This window comes from Culex quinquefasciatus, chromosome 2 (genome assembly GCF_015732765.1).
Source record: "Culex quinquefasciatus strain JHB chromosome 2, VPISU_Cqui_1.0_pri_paternal, whole genome shotgun sequence".
In the NCBI taxonomy this organism is placed as follows: domain Eukaryota; kingdom Metazoa; phylum Arthropoda; class Insecta; order Diptera; family Culicidae; genus Culex; species Culex quinquefasciatus.
Genome location: NC_051862.1, coordinates 57,344,568 through 57,357,424, shown reverse-complemented (window position 1 = coordinate 57,357,424; position 12,857 = coordinate 57,344,568). Strand labels below are relative to the sequence as shown.

Genomic DNA, 12,857 nt, shown 5'->3' with positions numbered 1-12,857 from the left:
CAAATTTTCAGTTTTTGCTTTTTTGGTGTTTTTTAATACCCCTGACTCAAGGCGGTTTCAAAAACACCCGAAATGCAAAAACTGGAAATATGATATATTGGACCTTTTCAAAAAAACTCCAGATTTGATTTATCTACGTGTGCTTAGGGAGCGTTCTTTTATTACGTAACGCGAAAAATCGGACTTTTAGACCCCTCCCCCTCGTAACAAAATTTTCATACAAATTTTTAAAAATTTTGTATGGAGTGTAACACGGCCTCCGACCCCCCTCCCCCCCTACCGCGTTACGTAATAAAAGAACGCTCCCTTATATTGAGTGTTAAGTCACCGACACCGACGTAACACTCCATGTAAAAAATCTGCTGAAATGTGTCCCAGCACGACTCACCCCAATTACTTCCTTGGAATCACCCCTTGCCGATAAAAATATATTTCGCAACACTGCTCGACCCATTGTTTGCAAACAAAACGTAGTTTATGAATGAATCAGCTGATTTGTGTTTACAAACAAAATAGAATCAGTGTTGCCTTGCTAATACATTTTTCGAAAAACCGTTTGACAGCTCACCGGACTTACCGGAGGGGTGATGCAAAGAAGGGTCATCTTTTTTACTTGAGTGTTACGTCGGTGTCGGTGGTTAAGTAACGTCATGATTCGAAATCCGGACACTTAGTAGCATATCATTTTGTTATAGCTGGCAAGAAATCATGTTATAAGTTGAAAATGTAGAAATGTCAGTTTCAAGAAAATTCATGCAAAATATGTCTTTTCTAACAATTTTTCATCAGAATTTTAAAATTAAAATGACTTGTTGTTCTTCGAATTCCGGACACTGATAAAAGCTGATTTGAAATCCGGACACTTTTGCTTCGAATTCCGGACACTCGATTTTACTTATGAATCGCACAATTTTGGACTGAAATGTTAGTGAATGGCATTCTTTAGGTCTCAAGTAAACTGTTAACATCAAAACAATCGATAGTTTATATAAAAATTTGCTAGAATTTAAGGAAATCGAAACCATAAATTTCTGCTTTGCCTTCCCGGTGCTTCGAACGCATATGAAATGTTTCAAGTGAAATGTTTCGCATTCTTGGTAAACATATAATTTCATTGTATTTAATTGTTTTGGCATTAACTACAGCATTCAAACCAACTTTAAATGAAAGTTGATGTTGGAATATTCTAATCTAATCTAATCTAATCAGACCCAAGCGCAGCCAATCTTCCGAAGGGATCCTGGAGAGTTCCTTAGGTTAGATGACGCCTAGCACTCTTCTTGTCATTTATGAACATTTGTAGTGCGCCGTTGCATTAGAATGCATTGAAACATCACAAGCGTTAATGCGGCCAGGCCTACTGCGTAAAGCCGTATCGCAGAGATGACTCGTAATTGGGTTGAGTTTGAGCACTGAGTGTTCGAACAACAACAAAATTCTGAATCGACAGGGGAGGAAGAAGCGTGGGGACACACCACCATACGCTCCGAGACTTTTTGGTTGTATTCGTTGGGAGCACCATGCTAAGAAGGTTTGGTACTTCGGGACCCTCCTCTGGGATGGGACATTGTATTTCCACGAATGCCCTGGACACTATTTACCGTGGTTATAGCGCCACAACTCGCTCAAAAGTTGATGTTGGAATATTCATCAAATAATACAGTTTTGGCATTCATAATGTGAACTTATATCCAAATAATTGATAAATCAAGATGAAGTGTCCGGGTTTCGAAGCGTCCGGGAATTCTAATCATGACGTTATACGAAAAAGATTGAGGTTAAATTTTGTCCGGCCAGCAAAATTAAATGGTGCGCTAGTGTGTGTACGCGAAAAGTCATAAAGATCTATTCGCTGATGTAGTTTTAGAGATACAGCCCATATACGATGTTATATCCGATTTGCCGAGAACCGTGGTGTAGGGGTAAGCGTGGTTGCCTCTCACCTAGTTGGCTTGGGTTCGATCCCAGACGGTTCCGGTGGCATTTTTCGAGACGAGATTTGTCCGACCACGCCTTCCGTCGGACGGGAAGTAAATGTTGGCCCCGGTCTAACCTAAAAGGGTTAGGTCGTTAGTTCAATCCAGGTTTAGAAGTCGTCTCCCCGGGTCCTGCCTCGGTGGAGTCGCTGGTAGGCAGTTGGACTAACAATCCAAAGGTCGTCAGTTCGAATCCCGGGGTGGAGGGAAGCTAAGGTGTAAAAAGAGGTTTGCAATTGCCTCAACAATCAAGCCTTCGGACACTTAGTTTCGAGTAAGAATCTCGCAATCGAGAACGCCAAGGCAATCCGATTTTGTCTAAGAAAATCTACAATTGCCTCTCAATATCGACCTCATAAAGAATATGCAATTCGAGATAACTATACCATTTGCTTCTGATGACTGTTGAGTAAATCTGAGCCAAGTTTCAGAAGGTTTGCTGGTATAGATTCTGAGTTACAGCCATTTCAAAATGTTATTTCCGACTTTTTCACAGGAAATTAATACACCCAAAACTGGGCAGCATTAGTCAGAGAGAATAATGGCCTCGAGACGAGAGAATAGTGGTACCATTTACGGTCACAGAGAATACAGCTCGAAATGGGCGAAAGAATTATTCTCTCGAGGTTCATTTGCAAAATATGTTCATCCGTTCAAAAAACCAAAATGTCGACTACGGGAATTGAACCAGAGACCTTTGACACACTAACCCTACGACCTAACTGCCTCGGCCACCACAGCTAGGTGAAAAAGGAGTGGTCAGATGTCGATATTTGACACTTGTTGGAGATTTATTGTATCAATTATCGAATGAACTCATTTTTTCATGGTGGTGTGAGTTGGTAGCATTATGCTCTCGATTTCGGCGCTGAGCCCTCAATTAATTTTGAAGAAACGATTCTCTCAACTCGGAATCATGGGTGTAACACTGACCTACAAAAATAGACAAAACTACTGCGCAGGCTCAACTCGAGGGGAAGCATGAACTGTTGGGTCCCCAGAAACACCCGCACTTTGATTATTTCAAAAATATTTTGTCTGGGCCGAATAGTTTTACTCTAAAGTTTGTATGGAAAATTAGGGCGGTTCGTCACTGTTGCATAAAGGCAAAAAATTGGATTCAATATGTGGGAGTAGCGAACAGCACTATTTCTCCACACAAACTTTGGAGAAAACACATTCGGCCCAGACTAAATATTTTTGAAAAATAGGGTCCTGAACCCCTATGTCAATTTGAATGTACAATGGCACGATGTTATTTTTTTTAATTAAAAATTTATCATTTATCCTTTGCGGCCGTACAAAGGATCATTGTACTCAGAAAAATAAGCTTCATCGTTGCGAAAATTTATATCACAAATTTAAGACTAATTTTAGGACCCTATTTGAAGCGCAGGTGTTTCTGGGGACCCCAAATTTCATGCTTCCCCTCGAGTTAAGCCTGCACAGAAATTTTGTTGGTCGGTGTAATTGAACATATGAACGAAAAATCAAAGTTGCTTGAGCGTGGGTTCGATCCCCCGTCCTTTGGATTGGTAAGCAAAAATGCTGTACTAAAACCGGATTCTGAAAGGTGCTCTACAACTTTTCCGAAGAGACTATGGTGCTAACTTGTTCCTGAAAGAAGACACAGCGTCCTCAAAAGTCGTCTAAAAGTGATTTTCGAGCAAAAAACACGCTGTTTCTTTTTTAGGAGCAAGTTACCAACATACACTCTTGGGAAAAGTTGTAGAGCACCTTCCAGAGCATCCGAATATGAATCTGGTTTTAGCACAGCGTTAAACATGGATTTTATAAATATCAAAACCCAAATAAAATGTTTTTCCCATACAAATTTATATGGAAAATTAAATCGCTTTGCGCAACGTGAGGAATAAACGAATCGTTCTCAAACTTAAGGGATTTTTTTAGGACCCCAAAATGAACTGAAAAATTGCTGTGCTCGCTAAATTTGGACAACTTTTTTGTTCCATATAACCGGGGTGTAATACCCTAATGTCTTAGGCTTTTTCACCGTTTTAACTTATGACTGGTAAGAGATTTTCATGAACTCTTTTATACAAAAATAAATCGGCTCCCCTCCCACTAACATTTACACACAAGAACCTCTGTAATTACTATTAGCTTTAAGTAAAATCTAGAGTTTTATATGTCCTATAAACTTATAAAAGACAATAGATTATAGGTCCTTTTTAAAAAAAAACTCTGGAAATGTAATTACAAAAGCCGAATCGATCCTAACCAGGTCCCAGCACCCAAAAAGGACCTAATAAAAATTATTTTATGAAAGAAAAATATACAAAAATAATGAAATCAAGATTTTTTGATGGATTGATTGAGAAGATCAAGCGAAAAAAAAAACAAAATAAACAGTCATCTGAGTAAAAAGCAAGGAATGGATGATGAAATTTAAAGACTATTAGTTTAAAAACAGTTTGTTCTCTTCTTTAGTTTGTTTGATTTCTTCTAACAAATCGACAAAAATATTTTTTCGCCAATTTTTCGTTTGTTCGTTTGTTTGAGGCAAATTTTGTATTTTTTTGTCACACCCTTAATTTACTATGTACCTTGTACTGAGAGTAGACATTTTGTTTTGAGCCATCTCACAAACACACGAGCGCGTGCTGAAGAAAAGTGCAGGAAAATGGGTGGCAGGAGAAGGGAGCAAAAGAGACAAACTGCAAGAACGACTACCAGTGAAGGCAGATCGATTTTTTAAAAGGTTGGAATAACGTGAGCGAAATGTCTGTGCATACCAGGCAGTGATGTCTGAATCGGGAGTAGATCTGCAGAGTATGATGAACGCAGAGCTTTGTAAAATAATACAGATTTTTTGAATCAGTGGTTTGCAATTTCAAGCAAAACAATTTAAATGGGTCAAAGACGAAATGTAATAACGGTGTGTCCTGCTCATCCTAAAAAATCAACGTCAATGAATGTTTTAAGCAGGATAGACTGCTTTTTTACATACCGCATTGGTCCTTTTACATTTTTTTGCTTGAATCTTCGGTAGTTTTGTTTTTGCAAAAGTAAAAAGCAAAACATAAATTTTCATTAAAAATACCTAACATATTTAAATTTTGTTCGGGCTCATAAACAAATTGAAAAATGGTTTTTGGGATATGAAATTCTGAAGTTATAAAAAAAAGATTAGCTTATATTCTTCAGTGAAATCAGAATCGTGTTTTATTTTTTGCAACATTCTTTATTTGATGATTGTCCACATGTAAAGCACACTAAATCATAGCTGATTTAATAACATTTGGCTATAAAAGCTAGGTTTTATACTGTTATTTACGTAAAATATGGCGTAGTTTTTCTTTCATGAACGTTCAGTCCGTCTTTTTATCGGCAAATATTCGATTAGCGGTTTCCTCAATGTTTTGATGAAGTTCTGAAATTTAACAAGACCATTTTTTTTTAAACTTACAAACTTATATCAAGAGACAAATCCCTACCAATAGCATTCCTGCTCTCCACCGCACATAGCACAAAATCCACCAGCTCCATGCGGTCTATGCCACGTTCATGCGATCGCTTCAGCAAGTTGTTAGTCACGCGGTTGTTCACGTTAAACCCGGACGAGTTGAGCGCCTGCTTGAGCTCCTTCCGATCCAGGTGTCCACTGGCGTCCAGATCGTACAGATTGAAGACCGCCTGCCACTGTTGGATGTCCCGAACGATGGTTTTAAACTGGTCGTAGTTGAGCTGGGTCGATTTGTTTGGGTTGACGCGGGCTATGAGATGTTTGGAGATCTGCTGGACAAGCGATCGGTTGACGGAACGGTTGGGTTTGCTGGGTGCTGGATAGGGCATCCAGCGGCAGAGCAGGAAGATCTGGAGACTTAGGCAGATGGACTTCCAGAAAGATCGAGAGGATTTGGTTGATTTGGTTTTGGGCGCGAAGAAGAACTGGTTCAGGATGGAACTGAGAGCCACGTGGTCGATTTCACCTCTCTTGTCGGCCATTTCGTAGAACGTACGAACCATTTGTTCCCAGTCCTTGTTCTCGAGTAATGGTCCGGATACTCTGTCGTCCATGGTGCCGAAGCAAACGGTACAATCATTTTCCTCGAGGCAGTTTCGAAGTTCGGAGAAGATTCGTACCAGGAACTCACCTTCTTCGTTCTGTTGAAGAGTTGACGGCAAGATGAGGTACAGTCCTGGGTTGAGCTTCAGCCGGCAGCTTACTTCACGAGAATTGATGAAGATTGACCTGGCTACAATGCGGTATTCATTCTTCTTGAAGAACTTTATAGGGATAGGTTTGTTGCGGAGATCTTCTTCAGTTATTCGATAGATCACAAAGCCAATCGTCAAACTTGCGAGTTCTTCTACTCTGCGATACTTTTGCAGCAAGGCAATTACCACGGTGCACATTCCACTCTTGTCATCTCGATCCGGTTGATCCAACCGTATTACGTATTGGGGATTAGTCCAGAAGGTATCCAGAAAATCTATGCATCCACCCGCGGTAGATCCTCGCACCCATTCTCCATCAACCGTAGATACCTGCCAGCCACGTTTGCTACCCTCGGGATCATCCAGCGGATCCGGGGACAAGTTACAGATCTCAATGCGATCAAAATACCGCAGAAAGTCCTGGAAGCTCATCCAGAACTCCCCATCCTCGTCAATGGTCAGACCCAGCTGCTTCCGTTGATTCTTCGGAATGGCATCCCACTCTTTAGAGTGATCGGACCATGCTCCGTTCCACTCGACTCCGTCTCCCCAGGGATTTCGAAGCCGAATCAACTGAATTTTGTCGAACAAGTGTGTTTTAGTTATCGAATACGAATGACCCTTTAGAAGACCTTGGGGTGTACGAGCCTCTGGAATCTTCGGATCAGGCTACAATGGAAAGTCATTTAGAAAACGATTACTGATGGTATCAATCGAACTCACCAAAATGTTACACGCAAACATCGACCCCCGTTGGAACCCACTCTGGATGATCTCGAACAGATTCTCCGGTGGCGGTTCCTTTGCCCTCAACCGATACGATTCCGTAATACCCCCGGTAAAGTCCTGCATCGCCTCCCTAGCGGTCCCCCCATTCAGCGCCCCATACGAGCCGTACAGCTTGGCGTACGCCTTCTCCAGCAGCGCACTCCAGAACTCGTTCTTCTGACTAGAACTCATGAAGATCAACCGTCGATCCTTCGTCGGCAGCCGGTCATCGATCACCACATCGACCCACTGGCCAAACTGCCAAAACCGGAAGTGAAAAATCCCTGCGTACTCTTCCTCCTCGAAGGAATTGTCCAGCGGTACGGTTTTGCGGAAAATTCGCTGATTTGCGGTGAGATTCGCCGTCGCCGTAAGCAACCAGCAATCGTTCAGACTACCCTGGCGAACGTCGAACCGCGAGACTCCTTCCACGAAGAACTTGGGCTTGCGGCAGATTTGACCCGGGCGTAGCCACTGTACCGATGGGTCGGGATTGGACCCGTCCTTGGTGAGCGATTCGTGGGTTGGGGGGAAGTCACGGTCCTCGAAGAGGGAGTTCTCGGACAGACAGCGTTGCTTCAGTTGGTAGAAATCCTGGGGAGGTGGGTTCTGGTGGTTGTTGAAGGTCTTGTGGGCGATCTGTAAAGTTGCATGATACAGTTTCCAACTTTATTCATTTTGACAATATAGTTTACGTTTTTATAGTGACCGCCATTATGGCAAAATGACATTCAATCATCAATCTGGTCATATTGGTTGCTTTTGATCGGATGGGATCTTAAATCACTGATTTTTTCGACACAATTTTAGAATACCAATTAAGATCGTAACAATGATGCAAATCAATCTCTATCGCACCTAATGACCGCGCACCACCAAAAATGATAACAATTAAAGTCTTACCTCATCGTTCGTAAAGTCGACCACCATAAACCGGGAGGATCTTCGGCTGAGCGTCGGTGAACCATCCTCGGAATCGGCCACACTCGCTCGGATAACTCGTTTCATTGCACTGGTCCTTATTCAAAGTCCTGGGTAGACTTGTAAGCAACTTCTCCTGTTTATGGCGCCATATTTCTCTGGTTTAATGAGAGGGAATGTGTAATCTTCAGGTCATCAAATTTAACGCCCCTGAGCAATTATACTAACTAGTATTCCCAATCGGTGTCCCCGGTCTGGACTCGTTGACAGCCAAGTGTTCACTAAACTGATACTACCGCGTGATAACTAGCATCGGCAAGTGGAAGCTATTGAGGTTCACGCGCCAATATAACGGCGAATACTAGGAATACACAACAAGACATCTAGCCATAAAGCTACGATGAACGACCAAGGTGAACAGGTCTGTGGGATTGACTCTTGCATGTTCGAAGAGCGGAAAGTTAGGGTTTGTTTTAAGGTTAATTTTTGTGCTTGTAAATTTGATATGATTAGTATGAAATAAGTCAAAATAAAATCCCCAAGATTGATTTAAAAAAAATAGAAGCTATTTATTTTTATTTTTTGACATTGAAAATCAGATAAACAGTCTCGTTTCGATTTTCCGAACTGATCTAAACAAATTTGATAATTAAAAAAATGGCGGCCAAAATATAATGCAATGTCTTTTTTTATTAGGTCATATAAACAAATTTAAACATTGATTGTATCCCAATAACATTAACATAAGGTATAAAAGGGGTACACTCTAAATTTAAATTTGTTTTCAGGACCTAATTTAAAAATAGCTTTAAAGACATCGTTAAATTAAAAGAAAATAAAAAAAAAACAAAATTGAAATTACAAGCCTAGGTTTTAACATTTGGATGAAAAAAGTGTTTTAAAATGCATTTTACAGGCGTACAGTTGCTTTCCAATCATTAGTTTTGAAAATAACGAGGTATTGACGGATTTTTTTCTAACTTTTGAGTGAATCTTCTGATCAATTTGGTGTTTTGGGCAAAGTTGTAGGTATTGATGAGGACTATTGAGAAAAAAATAGGTACACGGAAAAAGAAACAGGAAGGTTGCAGTTTTCTAAGTCTCACCCAAACAACCCACCATTTTCTATTGTCGATATCTTCGCAACTGATGGTCCGATTTTGAATGTTAAAACATGAAACATTCGTGAAATTTTCCGATTTTTCCGAAAAAATATTTAGAAATTTTTTAAATCAGCACTAACATTTTAAAAGGGCCAAACATAAAATATAACGCCGATTTTAAATGCTAGTCTTGATTTAAAAAATTTCAGAATATTTTTTTTCGAAAAGATCGGAAAATTTCACGAACGTTTCAAAATCGGACCATTAGTTGCTGAGATTTAGACATTAGAAAATTGTGGGTTGTTTGGGTGAGGCTTAGAAAACTGCAATCTTCCTGTTTCTTTCTATATCTTGAAAACAGAGCCCTTCATCAAAAATCTGTAGAGTACTTTTCGATTGGAAATTCAATTTTGCATTGAAAAATTACGGCAAATTTTGTTTTTGCATAAAATTTCAATTTTTTTCCAAAAATCACATTTTTTTTCAAAAAATCATAACTCGGCGGCAGATTTTTTGACCATGTTTCTCCATGGCTCAAAAGTTGCGGGTTTTTGTCCGCTAAAACATATCAAAAAATCTCGAAAATCAAAAAATGCGTATTTTGGGAAAACGAGTTTTTGTGAAAAAAAGTTGATTAAAAAATCTGCATTTTTTTCCGTGTACCTATTTTTTTCTCAATAGTCAATAGTCAATACCTACAACTTTGCCGAAGACACCAAATTGATCAGAAAATTCACTCAAAAGTTACAGCTGTTTGAATATTTACGTACCATTTTTGTATGGACAGCAGCCAAAATTGTATGGAGACTTGTATGGGTGAACCAATGACACAAAATAGCTTATTTGGTCATAGGGAAGGTCCCCACAAAGTTTGAGCCAAATAAAAAAATACAAATAAAATCCGTTTCCGGTTTTGGTAGAGAATTGCTCCTCATTGGTTTCTCCATACAAACTTGGGAAAAAAGCACTTCAATGAAACTATGATTTGATTGAGTAACTTTCAATTTTCAATAAATATATATTATATAAATAAAAAAGCAAATAAAAAGATTATTATTTTTTGTTTTTAATAATGATAAAAAAATAATAAAAAGCGCAAGTTGCGAAAACGTAGAATTTGTGAATAAAAACGATTTATTAACTCCTGAAGTGTTGTGACAGAACCATCAGAACCCATCAATTAGATAAAAGTTTTGGTCCGGTCTCAATCTTTATAAAACGGCAAAAAAAGGAAAAATAAACAAAATTAGAAATAGGCTGACCGAGACAAGGGAGCGTTCTTTTATTACGTAACGCAGTACGGGGGGAGGGGGGGTCGGAGGCCGTGTTACGCTCCATACAAAATTTTTAAAATTTGTATGGAAATTTTGTTACGAGGGGGGGGGAGGGGGTCTAAAACTCCGATTTTTCGCGTTACGTAATAAAAGAACGCTCCCCAAGATAATGGTAAATTAAATCTTCACTGAAGTTTCCCAATTTTGATGCTGTTATTCACTGCGAATAGTATGTACTGGAAAAAAAACATTGCTCTTTTAAGAGTTCTCCCACGTGCTTGTGTTGCGTTTTGTTTACAAACTTCGCAAGCTTCACCAAGCCCGGGCCACAAATACGTCGTGCTCACATTATCAGCTCGACATTTCGCGACAGTGGTTTATGCGGCTTCGGTATTGGTATTTTTAAGTTTGAAAACACAAACCGAATACCACCGTATAGTCTCAACGCACTGATAACGATGCCTCCCGCGTCTAAGGTGAAAGTTGATAACACACGCTCAAGGTTTCGATATCACTTAACCTACAAATTTTGCAGAAATATTTTTTGGACCCGTTATCGACGTCTTATCTTTATTGCAATAAATTGTGTCAGATTGCCTACACAGCAAATTGATTGCATAAAAATCATCGCAAATTACTCATCCACGTCATTAAACTTTATGCAAACAAAGAACATTTGAACAAAGTCGTATGCTTCGCAGTAAAATTGTTCTGTAACACTCGACTAACTCCCAGGAGGTCATCCCGTCATATCGAGGCAGCTGTTCAAAGGCTTGCAAAAACGAGAACCAATAACTTTGCTGACGACGACAAGGCACACCATATGGAAGCAAAGCGTCGCGACGCCTGTGAAGGATTTTCCTTGTTTGCACAGCTCGTGACACCGATTGTGATATCCTTTGACGAGAAGCCTTCCGGTAGAACTGTGAACTTTTTACGCGAAAATTACCGTTTATCAATTCAAATTTTGGAAGCGTGCGACCGACCGACCGACGTGACAATCGTGACTAAACGATACGAACAAGTGTCCACTAGTTGGAAGAACGACCGACACTGTCTTCCAGTAGCAGTGTCAACCGATTGGCGATTGCAGACTGAATGAGTAAGCGAGTTCAGATAGGTGAATAGGATTGTGTGAGATCGGCGTATGCATGTTTTGTTGTTTACTATTTTGCGAATGAAGCTGGTTCACGATGCAGAGTAGTCATGAATGAATTGCAGACTAGTTGAACTGTGAGATGGAGAAACTTTGAACGTACCGGTAGGAACGAATATTCAATGAATACACTCAACCCCCGGTGGTTGGTCACTTTTTCGTTTGACACATTTTTAGTTTGTACCTCGTTGGTTGGTCAGAGCCAAACTAAAAAGTGACGAACTGTCACTTTTTACAGGGCGCTCACGCACACTATCAAAACAAACGTTCAGAAGTGTGTGTGAACTCCGTGTAAAAGAGGTGTCAAACTAAAAAGTGACCCCGTTCGTTTGACAACAGTTGGTGTCAAACCATCGGGGTTTGAGTGTAGTTAAGACTATCTACAAACTTTAATGATATAAAACGATTTGTTTTTTTTTCTATAATGAAGTACCCGCCGTCGAGCAGTTTTTGACAGTTCGCTCCATAAGAAATACATTGTAGAAAAAAGCAAAAACTGCTCGACGGCAGGTGCTCCATTATTGTACTTGAATTTGAAATTTGTCCAAACAATTATGTTTTTGTTTACCCATTATTTTTGATAAAATTAAAAAAAATAAAAGTTTTTAAATTTTCGTTCACTATTCTTTGTTTAAAAGCGCTTTCATATTGGTTCTATTAAAGATAACATTAATTCAAAATTTAACGAAATATGTTTCGATTAATCTACAAAACAATTTTGTTGCCAAAATCAACGAAAATTTGTGTGATTTTTTCATGGTATTTAACAATATTTTCTCTCAGTGTATCTTTTTTCTCATTCAATCTTTAATCAAAAATCAATGCAATTGGGCAAACTTTTTAACGCAAATTAAACCAATTTGATTTAGATGCTCGTTGTTCAGTTACACAAACCTTCGGATAATCTGACAATCTAATCTTGGATAAACGAAATTTCAGCGAATCTGAAAAAATCTGCAATTTCCGTTTTAGACTTAGGAAATATTTCTTTGGTCTTTGGTGGTTGGTCACTTTTTTAGTTCGATACCAGCCGGACCCTAAGATGACAGTTTTCGTGAGTTGTGCGTATTCAGCGACAGATGGCTAGTGAGCCTCGTCGAAGTCCGCTCATTAAATACGCAACTCAAAATTTGCCTGGGGTTTTTTTTTCGTGACGGCATTCGCGGCACGCTCATTTCAACTGTTCTAGACTAATATTTGAACGTGGCGTATCTCTAAAAAAGTTTTTCAAGAATATGAATCCAGGCTGCTTACTTTGTCATTTTAAACCAAAACAAGGCAAACACTATATTTATTCAAACTACTCACCATTTTCAAAAGTTTGGCTAGATAATATCAAAGGCCGCCATCTTAGGCCCACTGGGCCCACAGAAAGAGGTACGCTCAATTTGTATGGGAGCTGTCAACATGCTCCCGAGCTGTTTGACACTTTTTTAGCTGGGACGGGACGGCTGGATAGAGTTTTCTTTTTGAGTGT

At 39.5% G+C, this 12,857-nt stretch overlaps 1 protein-coding gene across 3 annotated transcripts; it reads right to left on the bottom strand.

Moving 5' to 3' along the window:
• Window positions 1-5,160: 5,160 nt before the first annotated feature.
• Window positions 5,161-11,327, bottom strand: LOC6042616 (calpain-A). Of its 3 annotated transcripts, XM_038255697.1 has the most exons (6): window positions 11,174-11,323; window positions 8,076-8,208; window positions 7,830-8,005; window positions 6,882-7,565; window positions 5,435-6,827; window positions 5,161-5,370 (listed from the first exon to the last, which is right to left on the bottom strand). In XM_038255697.1, exons 3-6 carry the CDS (start codon window positions 7,932-7,934, stop codon window positions 5,309-5,311), a joined length of 2,244 nt encoding a protein of 747 aa, XP_038111625.1. In that variant the 5' UTR covers window positions 7,935-8,005; window positions 8,076-8,208; window positions 11,174-11,323; the 3' UTR covers window positions 5,161-5,308. The 3 variants fall into 3 exon arrangements, with proteins under 3 accessions (XP_038111625.1, XP_038111626.1, XP_038111624.1); XM_038255698.1 differs by lacking the exon at window positions 8,076-8,208 and having other exon boundaries at window positions 11,174-11,327; XM_038255696.1 differs by having other exon boundaries at window positions 7,830-8,208.
• Between the last annotated feature and the right edge of the window lie 1,530 nt (window positions 11,328-12,857).